Below are 23,153 nucleotides of genomic sequence, written 5' to 3'. Positions count from 1 at the left end.
CTTAATCGCCGAGCAATGCTGATGCAAAGCACAGAAAATGAACAGAACGTGCAGATCCTACCTTTTTTTTTTTTTTTTTTTTTTAGTGTATTGTTGCTCACACTGAGACTGACTGTTCTGCTACCAATAGGACCCGGGCTCACCCGAGCCAAAGGGCTGTCCAGGATGCACGCACGATCTACAACCCGCCTCTTGAAAAGGAAGGTAGGGCCCGGGACACTCAAACCGTGTGTGCGAAGGGCTTAGAGAAAGTAACCCGAGTCGGCCTTTTCGGGCGGAACCACCCCCTCCTACGAGTTTCACTGGGTCCTCGGCCCCGCCCCTCTTTTATTCGGAGAGCGGCGCCGAGAGCTGAAACTTTGTAATCCGAGCGCGCTCGCCCGCGCTCCTCCCAGCCCGAGTCCAGCCCCGAAGGGAGGCGCAGGAGGTGGGACCTGCGGCCGGGAAGGCTCGGGGACGCGGGCGCCAGCAGAGCGGAGACCGCGGGAGAGCACGCCGCGGAGAGAAGGAGCTGGAGGGGGAGCGGAGCCCGCGGCGGACGAGCCGGAGGAAGTGGCCCGGACCATCCGCGCAGTCGAGAGGCGGGGAGCAGCTGGGCCCAAAGGGTCCCGTGCCGAGCCGAGGCCAGGGGCCCTGGGGTCACGGTCCCGCGTCCCCGCAGCTGCCGTCGCCCAGGAGCTGCAGCTGTGCCCGGGCTCCCGGCGGCGACGGGGAGGAGGAGGAGCTGCAGCTGGACGGTGGCAGCTGGAGGAGGAGCCGCGCGACTGTCCCGTGTGCCCGGGAGGGGGCCGCGCTGTCCTGGCTTAGCCGCTCTGGGATGACCCGCTGACCGCGGCCATGCAGCCTTGACGGGGCGCTCGGGCGCACGGGGACCAGCCGCGGGGCGCGCCCTCTCGGGAAGGACAGCGGGCCCGGGTAGTAAGACTTGAACCGCCGACTCTCGCCCAGCTGGGAGCAAAGCCGTGCACCATGGAGCCCGTGACCAAGTGGAGCCCCAAGCAAGTGGTGGACTGGACTAGAGGTGAGCGGGTCTGGGGGGCCCCGGCGCGTCCAGTCCAGGGATGGGGCGGGCGGGGAGCGGGGCTGTGGGGGTGCTCAGCCGCTCTTCAGGCGAGACGCGTTGAGAGCGCAGCGCGGTGACAATACAAACTTCTCCCGAGCGGTTTGTGCATCCCTAACTCTTGTGCCTGCTTTTGGGGGTGCGGATGTGGCAAGCCGAGGGGAGCCCCCGTCGTGAAGCCGTGGAGGGGAGATGGCCGTTCTGTGGACAGTGAGGGCTGGGGGTGCGGATCTCGGGACTTGCGGGGAAGGGCTGTGCGGGACCCGGGCGCCTTCCCTGCCTGCGTGCGGTGCCGCGCTCCTAGGCTGCGGGTCCCGGGGCTGAGAGGCACAAGGCGCCTTTGTGTGGGCGGCTCCCCTCGGACCTCGTAAATGCCGCCTGCCCAGAGTAGTTCGCAGGCATGACGGGGCGGTTGGACAGGTAGAGACTCCAGCGGCTCGCCGAGCCTCTGTTTTTGTTGGAGGAGGCGAGAGGGCAGCCCAGGAGCCAGCATTGAGGCGTTCGCGCCGGGGAGAAGCCTTTAGCCAGACTCCCTGGACTCGGTGACTTGCTCGAGAAGGTGCCAGTACCCCCTGTGCGGTGCATTATTATTATTATTATTATTATTATTATTATTATTTTTAGGCCACATTTAGACCTCGGGAAGAAGAGATCTGTTAGAATAACTGTCCCGGGTTGTACAGTATTGGGGATGAGGAAAAACAGTGGGGTGGGGTGGCAATGGGTGATTGAGCAGGGATAGAAGCTCCTAGGTCCAGTGGTCTGGCTTGCCTTTTTATTCCTCTCAGTATTTCCAAGGAAGAGTGATGAATTTCCGCAAGCATCTTCCTACTCTTCCAAAAAAACGAAGCCCACAGAAACAACCACTGTTTTCATGGGTTCCTCTCCCCCCCACCCTTCCAGCTTATCATCTCTTTTGTTTCAAGTTACTATTTTTTCTTTTTACTATTTTCTTTCTTCTATCTGCTCTTCCAGGTGAGGAATGGTGTCCTTTCTCAGTAATAATAACTAGAATTGTTTAGCGCTTTACAGTTTGCTAAGAACTGTCTCTCTGTTATTGCCTTTGGTCATCACAGTGAGCCTGTGAGGTAGGTAATACTGGTAAGATCAGGTCATCTTTCCAACTGTCTCACCCATGGCTGGGGCGTAATGGAAACCGGTCACCTCTGCATCTCATTTCTCATGCCTGCGTAGTACACAGAGACCACGTGGAATGGGATGTTCTAGATATATGGGACATTATGGGATGTGTCAGTGGGAAATGCTTGATCATTTCCACTGGGAGCAGGAAAGGGATATAGTTCTGAGAAGAGCCTTGTCCAGGGACCAACATTTCCTGGGTTCTTATTTAAAATGAGGATGAAAACAACACAGATGTGTACATTGGTGATTGGTTTGCCCAGGTAAAGAGTAAATAGCATTGCTAGTGCTTGGCACAAGACATTAACTTAAAAGCTTGTAAGTTCCTAGGCCCTGTTTTGCAACTGGGTATGTTTTCCCTGTTCAAGATACTACTGGATTCCCCAACCAGTGACTTGCCAAGACTGAGTTGGTTGATCTGGTTTACCTATGTGTCTATCATAGAAGTAACTCAAGTGAAAGATGATTTTCAGCAGTGTTTGACCTCCAGAGCTGTTCTGTCCAATAGCATAGCCACATGTGGCTCTTAAGCCCTGGAGATGGGCTGGTCAAAATTGTAAGGTGTTGTAAGTGTAAGATAAACATATGTGAAGTCTTAGTACAAAGAAATGAATGTATATTATCTCAAATTTTCATATTTCACTACATGTTGAGGTGATTATTTTTGGATATATTGGGTTAAATAAAATTTATGATTAAAATTAACTTTACCTGCTTATTTTTATCTTAATTGTGGCCCCTAAAAAGTGAAAAATTACACACATGAGTCACATTTGTGGCATGTAGTATATTTCTCTTGGAGCTGTACTGCTCCGGAGTCAAGAAAGGGTTACAGTTTATCACTCTGGTTTTCCTGAGTCCCTGCCAGCCTACTTGATAACGTACAACTAGAAAAATGGCAACAGGCACACAGGAAGATTATGGAGTGAGATCTTCACACCCTCAAGATTCGTGTCTTTTTTTTTTTTTTTTTTTTTGGTCCCTCTTGGGATTGGGAGAAGAGAAGTGTAAATTCACATCCTGTTATGTTTGTTTAGCATCTAAAAGGAAGAGCAGATTCAAAGGTTTTTGGCATCCAGTTCCCTTGACGTTAGGACTTGCTATTGCTTTCATTTAGGAAGTTTCCTACTGATGTGACAGAGCAGTTATGAGTGGTTCAGTATCTGAGTATCAGGAGCACTGGGCACTGATTAGGTTACATGCCTGTGGTTAGTGTGTGGCAACTTGATACGGAATGGTTGTGCCCTTTTGGACCCTTAAATACAGCCTCATAGAATGACCTGGATACTTTCTGTCTTAGAACCTAGAAAACATAAGAGGAGTAACTGTGGCAAACTCTTAGGCAAGAGGCAACACTCTCCCAAATTGCATGACACATTACTTGAATATTTCTCATAGTAATGATGTGAAAGTATTGACTTCTCAATCAACTGTTGACTTATGCAAACTTGTTTGCTTATACGACTATTTTTAGTTGTCTTTGCTAACCTCTCTGCACAACCCCCACTTTATAAATACATCCTCCCGATAAGAAGTTCTTCATGTAGACTTTGCCGTGCGTGGTGCTGCACGAGTCTGGTGGGGTGATTGTGAGCCCCGTAGAAAGCCTTGGATTTAAAACTGTCTGAACCTGACTACGGTTACAGCGTGCCATCTCTCGTGTTGATGTTAAGAGGCGGGTGCGTGCATTAGGAAAAAGGGTGTCTACAGAATGAATGAATTCGTGTGGATTTTATTCTTATTTTATTATTGTTATGATATTTTTGTGTGAATCTTTGGCTATACCGTCACCATTTTCATCATAATATTAGGAGATCCTCAGTAAATCTTAGCAGCCTGTTAGGCTCAGATCTCCGCATGGTACGAGTATCCACTCATTTAATGTGGGTAAACACGTTTTGAGGTAGGAACAGGTTATTTCCATTTTGTAGTTCTGTTCTGAGCATGGAAAGGTCCAGTACCCTGATCAGTGTCACACAGTGGGGAAGGGACAGCAGCATTTGACCCCAGGTGCCTTGGTTTTAACTCTGTCTTCTCAGGAGGTTCTCATTCTGAGGGGACTCTAGAAGCTTTACCACATTGATGAGCAGACCTTCAGGGCTCCCATGATGTGAGTTCCTAATATCCTGTTAGTGGAAGAGAGTTGTCTGGTATATATGTGTCTTATCCTGCCTGTTTGGTAGGATTATTTGTAAATCAAATGAATTCATAGTTCATGGCACCCTGTCTTTAAATAATTCTAAAGGCTTTTGCGAAGCAAATGATCTTTTATAATGTCTATCAGGTGAGAAGAGGGTGTGGTGCCCATAACTGAAAATCCAGTTTACAGGAGTAAACCCAATGGGACTGCTGATTTTCTTTTGTAAAAGAAGTCTGGAAATGGGGAATTCAGAAGTAGATGGGGGCTCCATGGTGCCGCCAGGGGCCCAGGCTCCTTCTGCCATCCCGTTCAGCCATTCTTAGCATGTGGTAAGCAAGTCATGTTTATCTTCATGCTTAATGCCACAGCGCAGGGTGGCCGTTCGCCTCCAGGATCTTGTCTTTATTCCAGGCAGGTGAAAGGAGACCCAGCGAAGACGAAAGAATGGTGATAGCTAGGTCTTCTCCTAGAAATTTCATCCAGGGAGGTGGTTTACAGCTCACTCGCCAGAGCTCTCACGTAGCCTCATGCTGCAAGGGAGGCTAGTCCCTGTCGTGGGGGGGGAGCGGTAGGGTGGTGGAGGGGGGGGGGGGGGGGGAGTGGGGGAGGAGTTTACTTGGGTCCATTGTTGCCCTGAGAAAATTTGGACTTTGTTCGGTGAGGAAGAAGGGGGGTGGTTGGACAATAGATACTGGTAAGCAGCCATCTCACAGATGACACACAGTAATTTATATGTACTGATCTTTATAGATTAGTTCTCGAAGTAGGAGACCTGTCATAATGTCCCACGTACATCAAGCCTGTGGGTCCACCCTGTTTTAGAACTGGCATTCTGTTTTTATTCCTGTTAAGCTTTCTCAGGTCAAAAACCATACGTTATATGAAGTCTTTTTCTCGGAGTTTGATTTAAATATTAGAAGTTGCTTTGTAAAACACAGCTACCCAAGTTGTGTTTCTGTTTCCAGACCACTGGGGATTGTCTTTGACAAGGAGGACCACTGATTTGTCCCCAGAATCTCTGTTGGTCTTTGATTGGCTTGGCATGGGCAGGTTCTCAAGTGTGTTGTGGAGTGAGCACATCTCTAATACCCTGCTTTAGTGGCAGAGGAGAAGTCCCTCTGGCCAGCTTCTTGCGCCCAGCATGGGTACCATTTCCCCAACACGAACCTTGAGTGAAGGGTTTCCTGCTTCAGGTGTGAGCCTGTGGGGTTCAGGGCATTTGCTCATTCTCTGTTCTCTGGCCATCAGCACTGCTCTTCCTTGTAATGTCTCTTAGTATGTGGTACATTAGCAGTCTTAAAGCGCCTCCCTGTTTGGTCCTGGAGGGGCTGGAATTTCTATGTTATCTGTAGAGATCTGGTACACTGTAGGTCAGCTCCAGGGTCAGACTCTTAGGCCCCTCCTGCTGCCGTCCACACAGAGGCCAGCGCTTCCCACAGACCTGATTCCAGTTAGGTTAGACTTTTCCCATTAGCCTCTGTGGCCCGTGAAAAAGGGAGGTCCTTTTCTTTTGACATTTGTACATCTCCCTCGTGGGTCAGAAGCTCTTCTTTTTATTCCACTCTCTTCCTGGTGTTAGTCTATTTCTTGGGTCTTGCCATAGAGTTATCTTAATCATAAGGATAGAAAAACAGTTATTGAAGCATTTATTGTATGTCAGCCACTATGCAAAGTGCTTTATTTTGACTCATACGATTCTTAGAAAACCCAGTGACATGTACAGACCATTACTAACGCATATTAAAGATGGAGAAACCGAAGCAGAGGAAGAGGGGGAGAGAGAGAGAGAACTTACTCAGGGTCCTGTATTTATAAGCTGTGGTGCTCGTAAACACCCCCCCGCCATGACGTCATTAATTCCACGGTCTGCACTAGGTCAGGAGAGCTCCACGGTGAGGGTGGGCTCTGCAGTCAAACTCGGGAGCTGTACCCTGAATTGTGTGGTCTTATATAAGTTCTCAGTAAATTACTACTCCTTGTTTTTATTGCTTCCTCTCTTTTATTCTGTAGCTCCAGGTCACATGTTTTCTTCTCTGAGCCATCAGGTCTGTCATAAGGCTGGCTCCTCCACGCAGGGGCCCCAGTTTGTTGCCAGGAAATTTCCCTGCCATTTGACAACCACTCAGAGGACCCAGGGCAGGATTTACAGCTGATCAGGAAGGTTCTTGGTTAGTTGAGTGACAGATGTCTCTTGCCAATATCGTGAACTTTCTTTGGGTAAAGAAATCCAATTTATATTATCTCAACCTTTTTTATTTTACCAGTAACTGGACTTCCAGTGGGCACAGCATTAGGGCTGGCTTATGCTGTCATTGGGTGGCTGCTCTCTGGTCCCCGGTCCTGACCAGCGGTCCACATCACCTGGGAGCTTGTTGGAGATGCAGAAGCTCATGCCTGCTGAGTCAGAGTCTGCATTTTCACGAGAGCCCCTGGTGATTCGTGTGATCTTCACAGTTTGAGAAGCACTGCTGGAGCACAGAGCTGCAAACCCATTTTTCTACTCTGCTGGTAGGTTCTGCGGTCTGATCTGACACAGGCTCCGTGTGTTTTATTTAAGCCCTTACATGATGACACTTAATTTGAGGACGCTTGACTTGGCCACTAATTAAAGCAAAAAGACCATCTGAGGGTGTGATCTTGTATTTATAAGCACCGCCTAGCAACGGCATCAGGTGATTCTCTGCACGCCTGAAGGAGACCTTTCTCCTGAGGTTTCTTACATATGACTGGGGACTTGAAGAGTTCTCTTAACAATCTTTGTGTGTGTGTGTGTGTATGTGTTTGTGTTGTTTTGTTTTGTTTTTAAAACAGGTGGTCAGAAGGGAGTTGTGGGGTGGTCCGTGGGCACTGTGCTTTAGTGTGTTGTCCAGATTGTCAGGTGGACGTGGGAGGATGAGGAGGGCTTTGGTGATTGACTGCACAGGGTTTACCATGGTTAGCAGATTTGTGGCATGACTTTACTGTTGGTAAAAATGACACAGAATGTTATTTTGGGAGTAAGCAGAGCAGTTCTCAAAATTGAAAAGTGTGTGCTGTGCCAAGGCCAGGTGTCTGGATTCTATCTCCAAAAGGGTTGGGAGTGACCTCTTCATGCTCCAGGCTCCCCTGTAAGCCCTTCCTGTGTTCACACCATTGCATGGAGCTGTGGGGACCTCTGTTCTCTCTCTTGTACTCTGTGTCATCACTTCCAGTTCTGATCATTTGTAGCCTGTTGGGTTCTAGCTCTGGGACATTCGTGTTCTCAGCTTGATGTCCCATTTTACTCTCCTTCTGTGGTATTTGTGGAGTTTTCATCTTTCAGCTTCTAATAAGTAAAGCAAGTTTTATTGACATGGGCTCTGCAGAGCTCTTCCATGTCCGTTCCTTCCTGAGCCCTCACAAGCCCGAGAGATGTGCAGTGAAGGCATCTCTCTGTTTTGGTTTTTGGTGTTAAATGAACTGGCCAAGGTCAAAGGCCAAGAATTGGGACCAGACTCCCCAGGCTTCTGTTCTCTTATTCTGTCCACTCCAGACCTGGTTCCTCCTTTGGCCAAGGTGGGTGTTTTTTGTTTCCTAATTGGCAGGTGTGGGAAGGGGCAGCTGCTAAGAACTTCTGACTTTTTTGTTTCCTGCTTATCTCCTTAGGATTTATACTCATGGGACACAGGCCTTTTTCTTTCTTTTTTCAATTATAAAAGCCTAAGCAGGCCCCTGCCCGTTTTGAACCTGACCCTTTAGCATTCTAGACACTTACTGCTAGTTATTTATCTCATTGTGGTTTGTTGATTGTCTTGTATTGTATTGCAGCTCAGTAGTGGAATACATCATTCCTTCTTTTGACACTCCTAATTTTTGAGTGCAGAGTTATAATTTTTTGTCTATGATGCAATCAAATGCAACCTATTTGGTAGAATCATACACATACACATATAACACATTTCCTGCTTACCTTTGATTATTCACAGTGACTTCATTTTAAGTGCTTTTTTTTTTTTTTTAAAGATTTTATTTATTTATTTGTCAGAGAGAAAGAGAGAGAGTGCGCAGAAGCAGGGGGAGTGGCAGGCAGAGGGATAAACAGGCTCCCCACTGATCAAGGATCTGGATGCAGGACTTAATCCCAGGACCTGGGATGAAGATCTGAGCTGAAGGCAGATGCTTAACTGACTGAGCCACCCAGGCGTCCCTCATTTCAAATGCTTTCAGAGAGAAGGTCAAGGAGTTACAGTGAACAATATATAGGTTTTGGAATAAAATAAAACTGGATTCAGGGTCTGTGTTTAACACTAACTGGTTTGAAAGGTTGGGTAAGTAACTTATGGTCTTCAAGCCTTCCTGAGATTTCTCATCTGTAAAATGGGACTGATAATAACCAATACACAGGGTTTTAGTTACAATTAAAATAGGCCGTATAGGGAATATATAGCATATAAATGTTCATACACTTATTAGTGATTTGTAATAACTCCAAGTTAATATGTACTATAATTGGATTTTTGTTTGAATATTTAACAGTGTTGTGTTAAACACTGTTCTGGCTGATAGTCACCTTTCACATGTTTGCTAATAACGTAGAACAATTCCATCCTCCCTCTTATTGGTATATGGGTGGTGTGTCAAGTCATCTTTATTTTCTGTTTTTACCTCCTGTTCCCTTGGACACTTTTCTTATTTCCTTTGAGAACCTTAGAGGGAGGGAGGTGTTATCATAGAACAGTTGTGTAGTAGCTTTCTTGGAAAGAGCTTAGGAGCAAGAGTTTAGGAGGAAGACTCATGTTGTGACAATTCCACCCTGCAGTAAAAAGAGTTTCTTAATTACTTAGGACCTACTAAGTTCCACATACTGGTCTAGGTGCAAGCATCTAGCTGGGTCCATGCTTTACTACAGGGTTGGCAGACAACAGTAACAACAACCACAACAAAATAGACCAACAGCCAGTGCTAAGGCCCTGAGGTATAAATTAAATTGGAAATGTGGGGTCCTGAAGAGCAGGGATGATGGTGGGGGAGGCGGGGGTAGTGGGTAGAGATGGGGTGAGAAGATACACGGAGGCCAGATCCGGTAGGGTCTTACAAATCTTGATCAGGTGTTTGCAGTTTTTCCTGGTTGTTGTAGAAAGCAGGGGAGTGACAAATTTGATTTGGATTCTGGGGCAGAAGTGAATTTAGGGCATCCAGCTGGCATGTAGTACACTTTTCTGGAGATGATGGCATTTTGGACTAAGGTTTTGGTGGCTCCAGCATTTGAGAAGCCAAGTTCTGGGTAGAGTTGGTTCACTGATAGATCATTTTGAAATTATATTTGAAATTGTGATGTATATATTTTTGTGTGTGTCTGTTTTCCTTACTAGGGTTAGGAGAGCTCCCACCCTCCCCTCATCCTGATTACTCTCTTGTCATTTAAATAGAGAGTGTAATCTGTCTTTCTGCATTCACATGCTTTGTTCCCGGTATTGTTCTTTCCTGGCACATTTTGCTGGGAGCTACAGTTTCTGAAGCTGTTTATTCATCTATGAATAGGGGTTTTGTGAAAGTGGACATAGCCTACTTTGTTTTCTTTGACATCAAATGGCTGATTGAACAGTTTTTAACCTGGGATCAGAAGGGCAAATGCAGTTGTGTTTACTAGAGCAAAACAGTTCCTTAGAATGCAGACCGGTAGGGTGTAAAAGCTAGAAAGCTTTCTGTAGGAACACTTAAAAAAGTGTTTGGGTCCAAGGAACCCACAGACAGATCTGATTTAAAATATTTTTGCTCCATTGCAAGACTATCCTACTTGTGCTTTAGAAAAGAGTGCCACCATACTTTTTGTTGAATAGATGGTGTATTGAGGAATTTGCAGCAGGTTAGAGTTGAACACATTTTTAAACACTTCATGTATTATTTATCAACAGGGTAGAGTGGGAGGGAAACAAAGGTAGGTAGGCTTATAGGAGAATAACCTGGAAGCTTACTACTCCCTCCTCCCCAAGAAGAAAATCTGTCAGCCCTTTGAGAGGAGAAACCCCCATGTGTTATCTATCAGAAAAGGCGGTGATTCTGATAATCTGAATCATGCTTTCCTGAGGAAAACCTTTTAGTGAAAGGAAACATCCTATTTCCTATTTTCAGAGATTTGCGGCAGAGGGGAAATGCAGTGCTTCTGGATTTAGTAGTAGTAGTAGTAGTTGTGTGTGTGTGTGTGTGTGTGTGTGTGTGCGTGTGCGTGTCCAAGTTGAACCTGTGTTAATTGAATGGTCTTTCATGTTCCCAGAGTAACTTTATATTACAGTGTTTTAAAGAGAGTCAAGTCAAACTACCTGGAATATGATCGTTGAGATAGGAAAACTAGCTTTTTATGCAGAGTAGAGCAGACTTCATATAATACCTGTTGAAATTGTGAGCACATTCTTAACATGGATTCCAGCCGGAGTCCTACACGAACCATGTGCAGATAACATGGCTGTGAGAAGTGACTGTCTATGCTAAAGCAAAAAGTGTTAGTAATGGTATGTAAAAAACCCGCAAACATTTCTTGTTAGAGTATGTCTGGAGATATGTAGTGTGAAGTGGTCTGGTTATTAGTACTCCTGAGCGAAGTTGGAGAATCTTACAGAAGATCGGTGAAGAAAGACTATTTTGGATGTGGATGGATTCTTGGTTCTTACCTGGTACCACCTAATCTGCACATGCAATGACCACCTATCAATATATGAATATTGGGCCTGATTCCTGATGTTTTTAAGCTGAGATTTTCTTGAGACCCTTTCCCAGTGTCATACATGTGGCACCCCCACCCCCCAGCATCTCATCGTTGTTGTTCTTGAACTTACTTTTTCAGTATCAGCATGGGCTGGGAGCTTAAACATGTGAATTCCCAGGCGCTACCCCAGACCCACAGAATCAGAGGCCCTGGGGGTGAGACCCAGGAATCTGTGTTGTATCAAGTCCCTCTGGAGAGTATGGTGCTGGCTAAAATTTGAGGACCATTGGTTTAGACCTCTCATGTAGAACATTAAAAAATCAATGATTTAAGGCAGACTGTCCCCCATAATTCCTTCCACAGTTCATTTTTAAGTAATACATAATGATCACTTAGGAAGCAGAGCTTTTCCAGTAGGAATGGTTGTTACATATTTCAGTGGATGAGTTAACGTACCGCTGACTTTGAGTGTCCCTTCCACAGAGCGGGCAGGGAAGGGTCAAAACTGTTAACCTGTGGGCTCCTAGCCAGCTGCTCCACGTGGGACCCACAGGATCCTTTTGCTGTGTACCTCTGAGCCCTCAGCCCCAGAAAAACACAGAAGAAGAGGAATGTTTCATGGTCAGAAGGGACCCGTTTAGGTTTTGGATGGAATTTCCAGACCTTGCTCTAATTGAGGAGCAGAATGTAACACCCCCCTCCCCCATTCCATTTTGAGAGAGGGTGGATGGTGGTTGTCTCATTTAGCACTCAAGTTTTGGCTTTGAACTGGGCAAGCAGATGCAGAGAGAAGTGAGAGAAAGAAGAATCAGGGAAGAGAATTCCTCAGAGCAGCTCAAGGTGAAAAGCTCTTTTGTCTGAGTGCATGGACACTGGAATTTGGGGGAGCCCCCCTCCCACACTTGTCCAAGGCCAGGAGAGTCCAAAATACAAAAGGTACTACAGAAATGAACATGAAGACCAGGATTGGCACTGGGACTTGCAACAAGAGTTGCAAACTCAGAGGCCTGTGGGGGCCAGGCAGACAGTATCTGAAATGGAAACACAGGAGTATGTGAGTCAGGAGGAAGTGGCCAAGAGTGTGGCAAACCCAAAGACATAGTCGTTGGCTCAGTTTCTGCTGACTAGACCTACAGTTTCCAGATCTTCCAATTTTTGTTGTTTTTTTTTGTTGTTGTTGTCATCACAACGAAGCTGGAAATCTGGCATTGTACATGACATCTCCCAGGTTTTAGAAAACCGTTTCGGGTTTTTTTTTTTTTTTTTTTTTACATTGGACAAACAAAATATGTCTGTGGGACTGTTTGTAATTCCCTCTGTGGACAGGCATGGTCGGGTGTTAATTGCCTAAGTGAGAAACATACCTGTAAGAGGTAAATACAATGAGCTCTACAGTAATCCATCAATTACTTAGCAAATCTGTTTCTTATGTATAACTTCATTTTGCTCCTTAACTAGTTCCATTATTCCTAACATTGCAATATGTAATTCCATGCAGGTATTGTTAGGCCAAAATTACCAATGCTTAACAGATGTACATAGCAGACTATTAGGTAGTTACTCTTCAGTAAGAAAACAGGAATTTGGCTTGTCTTGATTGCGTTTGTTTTGCCATTGGCTCTGTGGGATTGGCCCCTGACAGAAGCTGTTTCTGTTTGTACGGGAAGATTTCATTCATACATAAATTCATTCATTTTAAAGTAGGGTGTATGTTCCAGATTTTTGTGCTAGTTGTGGGGTCCTGTTTGATTTAGTAAGTTAACAGTTGACTTTAGTTCTATTTCTTGAAAAACAAAACAAAAACAAGAAAAGTGCTAGTGTGAGTACTTACAGTGGGGTAGTACTCACCCCAAAATGAAATCTATAAACTTCTCAACTGTAATTACGGAGTATTTTAATCTTTTCATTTGCTTTGTAAGTACATAGTCTGTATAGTCCATATGACATACATATAATATAAGTATATAGACCACACACACATATATATTCATTATAGATAGTCTTCAGTTAAATCTTTATTAAGTTTTTATTTCAACCATTAATTTCCTTTAAAAGGCATAGAGAAAATTTCTTTCCTTTTTACTTCTCTCTCTTTTTTTTTTTAAGATTTTATTTATTTGACAGAGAGAGAGGTCACAAGTAGGCAGAAAGGCAGGTAGAGACAGAGGGGAAGCAGGCTCCCCGCTGAGCAGAGAGCCTGATGTGGGGACTCTATCCCAGGCCTCTGAGATCATGACCTAAGCCGAAGGCAGAGGCTCAACCCACTGAGGCACCCAGGTGCCCTCTCTCTTTTAATCTGCTTTACACTAGGGACAAAAAGATGAGTCAGTTACAGAGGAAGCCTGTTGTCAAGAAGCTCATGGCTTAGTAAGGAGGCAGCAGTTAGCAGGTGACGTCAAGTTTCTGTATGTGCTAGGCCTTTGCTAGGACATTTTGTGAATTAATCTCGTTAGTCCTCAAAATGCTTATTTGACAGGGGCACTGTAATTGTCTTCATTTTAGAGTTAAAGAAACCAGGCCCTGACCTGCTGAGGTTGCGTGATAAGTAAATGGGGTTTGAATCAAGACACATTTGATTTCTGAATGTGACCTGTCGCCTAGCTGCCCTTTGGCAGGAGTGACATAAGTTGGTTAGTAATAAGTTTTGGGGGCAAGGGGAAAATATTCATGTTATTAATGGTATGATTTGAATTGAACTGTGTAAATTTAATCTGTAATTTTACCACCCAATAAAAAAATGTATAGAGAAAACTCTTTTTCTTTATTATTTTTGTGTTTTTTTTAGAGAGAGAGAGAGAGTGCGTGTGTGTGTGTGTGTATGCGTGCAGGTGCATGGGGGTGGAGGGAGAGGCACAGAGAGAGAGAATCTTAAGCAGGCTCCATGCCAAGCACAGAGCCCAGTGCAGGGCTTGACCTTATGATTCTGAGATCATGACCTGAGCTGAAATCAAGAATTGGTTGCTTAACCAACTGAGCCACCCAGGCGCCCCTATTTCATTTCTTTTTAAAAAATTTTTGATTGGGCTGTTGTAAAAGGGAAAAGATGGACTTTTCAAATATATTTAATAGGGATAATGTAACATTTAGATGTCACTTAATGATTTTAGGTTCTAGTTTTCTTGTAAGTTACAATTCTGAGATTGTGTGAATATACATTAAAAAAAGGGAGAGCGACTGGGAGGAAATACATTATAGTGCCAGCATGGGTTATCTCTGGATGATAGGATTAAAGGTGGCTTTTATTCTCTTGTATCAATGAAGAGAAATGTTTTTTGTCTTGTACTGAGAGCCATGGCTACTTTCTACTTGGCCTTTTATCTTCAGGATGCTTGGGAATCAGAAAAGATGCAAAGAACAACATGGGAAAGAATGTTGGATGCATTTTCTTGTCTTTTCAGGACCTTGATGCCCCAAGTTTTGGCTGCCTTAGCAGCTCTCTGTTACCTTCAAACAGCTAGCATGTCCTTGTTTTATTTTTGTTTTGTTTTTGTCTTGTGTAGGCTGGTTTGTCCAACACAGCCAGGTGTGTCCAGTTGTGCTGTATGAAGGCAAAACTTCAGTAGCACTCAGATTTTAGTGGGCATAAGAGTTACTAGTACAGACCAAATGGTTCGTGGCCCTAACTGCCAAGGTCTGCTAATGTCATAGGTGGGGGAGCCACATGTTTAGAAGGCAGCCCCGTATGTCTTTAGCTGGTGGTCTGTGAACCACAGTTTGAGAGCCACTGACCTTTAGGAACTTTGTTCTTAATTCACTGGGGAAATGATAGAAAAAGTTTGAATGGAGGCGTGTTGCCCCTAGAACTGTGGGAAATGGGAAGGACTTTGAGGAGGAGTGATTAGAGGTTAAGAGACCTACTCTAGGGGGCATTTTGGGGTCCTCAATGCTGAAGAGGCCTGAGAAGCCTTGGGAACAAAAGCAGGGGGAGAGAACAGTGAGAGAGGTACTGCCCAGGAGTGGACTGGGAGCCCCAGCAGGGTCTGATCAGTGAGTGGTGGCAGAAGGGACTTTCATATCCAGGATTGGTGGCTCAGTGACTTCACGTGGCAGCACCAGTAATGTGTGTTGAATTCTGGGCAGAGCTGTTTTGCAGGTTCAAGGGTGAACAGATCTATAGATACCAACCTCAAAACCTCTTCCTATTTGTAGAAGATGCATCTTGCATGATGTGCCAGTGTCTTACATGATTCAAACTCTTAAGAAGACACAGTGCCCTCTCTTACTACAGCAGTCTGATTGTCTCATGGTTTAATGAGGTGTAAATATGCCGCTTGGCACACAAAACATGTTAAAATAGGATAGTGTTAGCTGAAATTTGCGTCCTCATACTTGAGTGTGAAATGATGCAATATACATGAATATGACACCTAGAATTATTTCTGTACAGCACATTAGAGGGTATGGGATGCAAAATAAAACAGAGGATTCAAGTCCTATATAGGACAGCATATAAATGTAGATACAAAATCAGTTCTGATAAGTGCAGAATTCATCCTGGAGTCGTCCCTGAAGTTTTGTCCAGTGATTAGTGAGGTAAGCAGTTTTGGTTAATGTGCTTGGTCATAATTGCTGTGTGGGTGGGGGAGCTCATTTCCTGAGATTAGTGCCTTCTTTGGGCTGCCAAAGCAAGTGAGTGAGTGGAAGGACCAACCTGGAGAGAGCCAGGGGTGTATAGGAATCTCCAAAAAGGAAGGGATGACAGGTCCTCCTGCAGTAGTTTGATATGGCCCATTTTCTTATTCATCCCAGCCAACCCTTAGACAGGGTGTGATTTCTTCTGCGATATCCCTCAGGTAAAGTTAATAGGTTCTTTACTTAATAGGATCAGGTATAAAATCATAGATTATTTATTTTAGAACATCTTTCCCAGTGTTCTGAATGGCTAACATTTCTATTAAAACTTGCTAATTTCCCATGTATGATTTTTATATTCATACTGACTCCATTTACCTGATACTCTGAAATGAAGCCACTTGTCTTTCACATTCATTTTAGTTCTAGAAGCAAAGGATTTTTTTTTTTTTAAAGATTATTTATTTATTTATTTGCCAGACGGAGATTATAAGCAGGCAGAGAGAGAGGAGGAAGCAGGCTCCCCGCTGAGCAGAGAGCCCGATGCGGGGCTCGATCCCAGGACCCAGGGATCATGACCTGAGCTGAAGGCAGGGGCTTAACCCACTGAACCACCCAGGTGCCCCAGAACCAAAGTTTTTGATGAAGTACTGTGCCACTAGGTCATATCAGGAGAAATAGAATTTTAACTCTTTGCCTTTAACTAACTCTTAGTCTGTTAACTATAGTGCCCTGTTAACTGGTACTCCCATTTGGTAAGGGTTCATAGTACCATGCATTCAGTCAGCAAATACTTACTGAATGCCTACATTGTGCCAGGCAGTGTTCTAAGAGCTGAGGATACAAGAGTCAATAAAATAGATGATAGTTCCTATCTTCCTGGAGCTGCTATTCTAGTGGGGGTAGACAGAATATGAGTAAAATTTGGTTATATACTGTGGGGAAGGGATGCATAGGTGGATGTAGGAAGGGAGTAGGGAGTAAGCAGTTTTAACTATGGTGACCAGGGAAGGATTTCAGTGAGCAATGAGGCTAACGGTGAAGGAATGTTTTAGCAAAGGGAACAGCAAGTGCAAAAGTCCTGAGACAGCAGAGTGCCTGACATGTTGGAGAAGCAAGGGGTGCCACATGTGATTGGAGACCAGGTGGTGCAGAGCCTTGAGGTCATTATATAATCAGTTGAGATAACTCACTACCTTCGGACCAGCCAGAGATCATTATACATATTTGGCTTTAATTTGGTGTTTGGGGTGCTGTTGGAAGATTGGGAGCCAAGGAGTGCTATCCGATTTACATTTTAAGGTTACAGTGTTTGCTGCATCGAGAAGACTAAAGTGAGCAGGAGTAGAATCAGGGAATAGTCTGGATGCTAGGACAGCAATCTTGTGGAAGATAACACTCGCAGCCAGTGGTAGCTGTGGCTGCCATGAGAGGTGCCCATGTCCTGAGTGTTCTGAAAGGCCAGTAGCATTTGTTGGGAGATTGGATATTGGTGGAAGGCATACCTATCAAGTAAGTGTTTGGTCTAGAGGAGTTGGGACGAGATGGTTTAGGGAGTAGTCAGGTTTTAAAATTGTTTTTTAGATTTTAAATTTTAAAATTGTTCGTTTCCCAGGTGAGGCAGGTAGTCGGATGGATGTGTCTGGATTAATGGGGCAGATGGGGACTGGTTCAAGACCAGTTGGGTCATAGACCCGTCACCAAAGGAGTGAGCATAAGAAGACAAATGAGTGAACAGAAAAGGAAACCTGGGGAACCCAATCTTTGGAAGTCTGGAAGATGAGCAACCAGAAAGATTGTCGTGAATCTGCTGCCTGTAGCAGAAGGGAGGCCAGAAGAGAGGGTAGTTCTGGAGGCCGGTGCCAGAGAGTATGCCCAGAAGGAAGGAGTGGTCTACTGGACCATGTATCACAGTTGGGCAGATAAGGGGAGGACACAGAACTGGCCAGCATATTGAGCTGTGTGGAGGACTGGACAAATTAGTTTCAGTGGGTTGATGGCAACGTAAGTCTAAGGAAACCCAAGGGCAAATGGGAGAAGAGGAGTTGATGTTTTATGAGACCACCTGGTGTTAAAGCATCGGTTTATTCCCAGTATGACTGAGAATACTGGCTGCATGTTGTTTTAATTCTTTAAAATCTGTACCCAAGCTTTGAAATAGGTAACTGTTCGGTAAGTAGCTCTTTGATCAATTCCTGTTACGCCAACGGGGTAACAGTACACTGTAGATGATGCAATCTCTTATTTTCATTCATGCTAACAAAGCCATTCATTTAGTGAATGACTGTGGACTGTGGCTTCCATAGAGAAGAGTTACTCAGGAAACAACCTCTCTACCCCATTTGTTCCCACATTTTTTGGAAATGAAAATTTGGGAATTCAAGTCAATAGCTCTCTGCCTGACTTCTGTACTATTCTGTTGTTAACCCATTTAGGTAGGAAGTGTTCATTATAGGTGGATCTAAAATCTTGGGAGAATTCCTTTTTGGTGATGATTTACCTTCATATATTGTAAGATTTATCTGAAATACTCAGAATGCCATAAAACAATATATAAGTAGTGTTGGTTACAGCCTGTACATGGAGGCCATTCGTTAGCAAGAGTATTAGTGCAAACAGATAAACCCGTCAGCTTTACACATAAGTCATCAAATATTTATCGAGTACCTGTCATATGTAATGGCTCCTCCCGGGGCAGTGAATAGCACAGAGTCCCTGGTATCTTTGGCACCGTCTGTTGAGTAGAAGAGAGTGACAGGTCCATAGGCATTTAAGCTACAGGACATCCAAAGAGTGCAGAGGAGGAGTATTGCATCAGAGTTGAATGGGTTGTGCATGAATGGCTTCTTGGAGGAAGCCATTTTCAAATCGAGACCTGTAGTATGAGCTGGTCTAGATTAGGGAGGGGAAAGAAAATATTTGGCAGAGAACTGAAAGGCAAGGGAGAGCCAGGCATTTAAGTACTAGCTACTGAAAGAACTAGATTGTGCTAGCTCTATGAGGAGGTTGAGTGGGGAGAAACGAGGCAGGAGAGGTGGTGTTGGGGGAGCAGGGCAGATCACCAGGGCCCTTCTTATGCCTATGATGACGTGGAACCCAATGAAGGAGTTTTTTGTTTTTGTTTTTAATATTTTATTTATTTATTTGACAGAGACACAGCGAGAGAGGGAATGCAAGCAAGGGGAGTGGGAGAGGGAGAAGCAGGCCCCCCACTGAGCAGGGAGCCTGACGCCAGGCCGATCCCAGGACCCTGGGATCATGATCCAGGCAGACACCCAACAACTGAGCCACTCAGGCGCCCTGCAATGAAGGAGTTTTATGTATTTGAGCTCTTTTCTGGAGAAGGAAATATGTGTGCATGTATACATACGGAATACACACACATATGTATACTCACACACATATACATATACACTATGCATGTATGTGTTTAGATTTTTTAAGGCTCGTGTATGTTACTTGATTTGGGATTCTTTTAGGGAGGCACTAACTTGATTGATTCTTAACGGAACGTAGCAGGGTACTGGGGTTACGACCCAGACTGAACCTGAATCTCAAGAAGTATCCGTTAAAGGCTCTGTGTGAAAATTTACCTGACTTCCTGGGTGTTTATTTCCCGTGATCTGTGAAATGTGAAACTGACTTAGCCCAAGGAAACAGAAAAACTCTTCATTAGAACAAGAAGGCACTGCTGAAACAGTGATCGGAGTCAGGCTGAAGTGTGGTGGTGGGAGAGAAAACAGAAGGTGGCGAGGAAGGGAGAGGAGCAGAGCCTGTGGGTTGGGAGGGGCAGTTGGGCGCAGAGAGGAAGCGAAGTGCTTGGGGGAGTGCGGGAGGTCACACCTGGAGCTGTGGGTGTTCAGGGTGTTATCACCTCCAATCTGCTGCCCATGGCTGATTAATGATTAATGATTCTTTCTAGCTCAGCATATAATGTTGTCTTTCTATGGTGAGCCAAAGCATAGCATAGCATTTGGAGGAATTTATTACCCAGAAGGGGTCAGAACTACCAGCCAAAGGTTAGGAAGGCTCCTGTTCCCCACCCCAGAAGGATGTTCTTTAAGGCGGGGCATGCTGTCCTTCCGCCCTTTCACTCTTAACTTGGTGCATTTGGTACCCATATCTTGAAAACATTCGCTCTGAACATTTCAGACCCAGACCCAGATGAATCACACTTGCTATGCCAGATCCGGAAGCTGCCACATGGGTGTTCGTGTCTGAGGTCCTGAACTCTGGAAGAACATAGAGATTGTACTTAAAACTAATGGGGCTTGATTATGGTTGAATGAAAAAACCAAAGAAAGAACCCACCTCTGAAGGGCGTGGCTGCCCTTGCTCTTGCTTTGCATTGTTTCCCAGATTGTTGTGGGTGGTTGACTTTGCCACATCATTCCCAGGGTTAAACATATACTCAGTTCTGGGAAAGCTTCCATCTTCAACGGCCTGCAATTACAATTCAGTGGAATGTGGTTTTAAAAATAATTTAACAAGGTAAAATTTTAGTTCTTAATAGTTACCATTTAAAAAACCAGTCAGTTTTTTTTTTTTTTTTTTTTTTTCTTCTGTTCCCCTTTCTTCCCCACAATGCTTTTTGAGTATGTGATGCCTGGGAGGACATCTGTATCTATTACTTTACCTTCTCTGTATGTTTTAGCAACCTGGAATTCTGTTTTGTAACTTCTTTTTTACATCATTGGCCTTGTTTCTCATCTCGAGGTTTGTTTTTTGTTTCTCCTTCATCTATTTTTTTTAAAGCCCTAGAATGCATATTACAGAAGTACTTTATTAAGGTAGCATGCGTATTGGTATCTTTTTCCTATTTCCAATTTTAAAATTAACCTTAACTTGAACTAATACCATGTTTCAACTGTGGCACAGACATTCCATCTCCTAAAATCATGCTCTAATGAATGAAGGAGAAAAGGAACATTTCCTAAGACTAACAACAAAAGAAGAGAAACTGTAAATGCTTATAAGCAACCTTAGGAATTGAGGGTAGAATCTAAGGATCTAAGATAATCTATTTTATTAAATGCAATTGTGGTAGATTTCCTGGAAGTGATCAGTGAGGTGAAATCAGTCTTTTATAATGACTTGTTATCAGGAGATCTGAAAACAATTTTGTGGGGTAAGGTAGGTAATTATCATCCTTGGTGATAACTGTATATTATTATAAAAACATTTTAAGACTGTTCTTACAAAAGCAGACTGCATACTATAGCTCTTATTATTGTAATTGTTGGTTTTGTTTACTTTTTCTGTAAAAAGTTATAATGAAAGTGACATTGTGATGAGCTGTAAAGAATACAGTTGCTTTTTTTTTTTTTTTTTTTGGTTTTTGTTTGCTTTGGTTTGATTTGGTTCCATGCAGTTAACATTCTTTTTCTCTTTTAAGAGGATCATTTCATCTTAAAGCCAAATGATAGGATTAACATTTGCACTTGAGATGGTCGGGGATGGTGTCTGTTTATCTTCTCAAGTTAGGGCCAGACAATGATGGTCTTTGGTAAACACTTGACGGAGAGGAAGGTAGAACTTGAAAGTGTCTCTAGCAAAGTTGGAATTAACTTAAAAATCCTGGAGCTGGATGGAATGTGTCGGCTTTGGGTGAAGGTAGGAGCACATGCTTGCAGTTATAATTGACCTCTGGTAGAGGAGTAGTTGTTCCTCTCTCAAAGATTTTGCCTGGAGAGAAAACTGGTGCATCCATTCATAGTCTCCTCCTTCCTCTCTCTCTTTCCCTCTCTTTCTCTTAGGATTGAATACATTCGCATGTTTGTGTGTGAGCCATTCCTCATTCTGAAACATTTGTGACTATTTTGAGTATTGAATAATGAGTGGTTAAGAGTGGGGATGACTACTTAACTTTGGACCCATTATCCCTAGATGTGTGATGTTGGTTAAGTTATTGGAGTCAACTATCTTATTTTCACATTTGGGATCATGCTGTTACTAAACTTTCAAGATTTATGTTCAGGGTTAAGTGAGATCATGCAGGTGAAGCATTTACCACGATAAGGGGTCAGATAAACTATGTGGCACATAGTAAGTGCTTAATAAAATGCTAGCTATTGTTCTGTTGTGTGGGCTACATAAAAGGACATCTTGGGTCACAATTTCACATTTCCAACAGAATAGCTTGAGATTAAACACAGACACCCTGCCTCATGCAAGTGGCGAATTACAACTCAGAAGGAAGGCAAAGAGGAGATTGAGTCACATATTCTTTGGGGGACAGTATTGATAAAAAATGATACCCAAAAGAGGAGATGCCAGTTACACCCCTTGACCTTTAAGATGTGGGTGATTTCTTAAATCTCTCCCTCAACTGGTTGTTCGGAGACTTGACAGCTGTGAACAGTGATCTGTAGAGTGCAGTCATAAGGAGTCAGAGGGAAGGCTGTCACCAAAGGCCAGGCCCTTGAGTTTCTGTTTCGTCTGGTATCAAGGTAATATCCACAACTTATTACATTTCCTGCTTTAGTAGGGCTTTTGATAACAGGTGGGGTGATGGCAACCCTAGGCAACCCTAGGGTGTGTCCTTGGTATAATATGTATTCCACTGAGTAATAGTCTTCTGTCATCATCTGGCCCAGCAGCCCCAGTGGAAGGCACTCCGTCTCACCAAAACCAATTAAGAAAACCAGCCGGGTTTCTTTTTGGGAGCCAAGAAGTTATTTCGTAAGATCTGCTCCTGTAAGCACTGTGGGAATAGCTATGGGGATGGTGATTTACTTCTGTCCTTTACTTACTATAGTTGCTCCACTCAACCTCAAAATCATAGAAAGTCATACACTTCTCAAAGCACTCTTAGGTTCCATGTGCAGAAGGAGAGAGAAGGATCTCCACAGATCTCAAAGAAGCGGCCGGAGTGACTTGGAGCAGTCTGTCAGTTAAGTGCAAAGCTGAAAAGTTGACCTTATTTGCTTATCAGTAGAGCAAGTAGGCTTTTGTAAGGCATCTTTGCAGTGAGGGAAGAGGCTTTTTTTTTTTTTTTTTTTTTTTTGTATGTAATCCTTGTGTACCTCTTCTGAAACAGGACTTCAGCAGGGATTAATGTAGGAAAGTTGTCTTAAAACTGGGAGCTCCTGGGTGGCTCAGTCGTTAAGCACCTGCCTTGGGCTCAGGTCATGATCTCAGGGTCCTGGGATGGAGCCCCAAATTAGGTTTGCCGCTCAGTGGGGAGTCCCTCTACCTCTGCTCGTACCTGCCCTGCTTGTACACTCTTTCTCTGCCTCTCAAAAAAATAAATAAAATCTTTAAAAAAGAGAAAACTAGATAAACCTGTATTAGCCATAGATGTCCCGTTCCTGCTTGAGAAACTGACACATAATTTCTTCTGGGTCAGTTTTCTTCTTACTGTATTTGATTGACTATGTTTATTTATTACTTCAGAAAATACATGTGTAAGCTCTCTGTACCACTCCCTGCCCTTCCATCACACAGCTTTAGATTCTGTGTAGGGAGATGCCATCCACTCAGTGTTCTGGATTAATGCAGAACATATTTTAGATGCTATCAACTTTCGAACTTGTATACCAAACTTAAAAGATGAAAAAAGTCCACAGAAAACCCCGTGA

At 44.1% G+C, this 23,153-nt stretch overlaps 1 protein-coding gene across 3 annotated transcripts in view; it reads left to right on the top strand.

Moving 5' to 3' along the window:
- Nucleotides 1-223: 223 nt before the first annotated feature.
- The window catches only part of CNKSR3 (CNKSR family member 3), an 86,201-nt gene continuing 63,271 nt past the window's right edge, over nt 224-23,153 (top strand). For 2 of the 3 annotated variants that reach the window (XM_032836392.1, XM_032836391.1), the window contains exon 1: nt 227-1,021. Coding sequence is in view for 2 of the 3 variants with exons in the window: in XM_032836391.1 (XP_032692282.1) it covers nt 970-1,021 (52 nt within the window). In the remaining variant the exon portion in view is untranslated. Of the gene's footprint in view, nt 1,022-23,153 lie in introns of all 3 variants that reach the window. The other variant, XM_032836393.1, reaches the window with a different exon arrangement.

This window comes from Lontra canadensis, unplaced genomic scaffold (genome assembly GCF_010015895.1).
Source record: "Lontra canadensis isolate GAN:19392208 unplaced genomic scaffold, GSC_riverotter_1.0 scaffold92, whole genome shotgun sequence".
Classification (NCBI taxonomy): domain Eukaryota; kingdom Metazoa; phylum Chordata; class Mammalia; order Carnivora; family Mustelidae; genus Lontra; species Lontra canadensis.
Note: the sequence above shows the minus strand (reverse complement) of the source record. Positions and strands in the feature narration are given on the sequence as shown.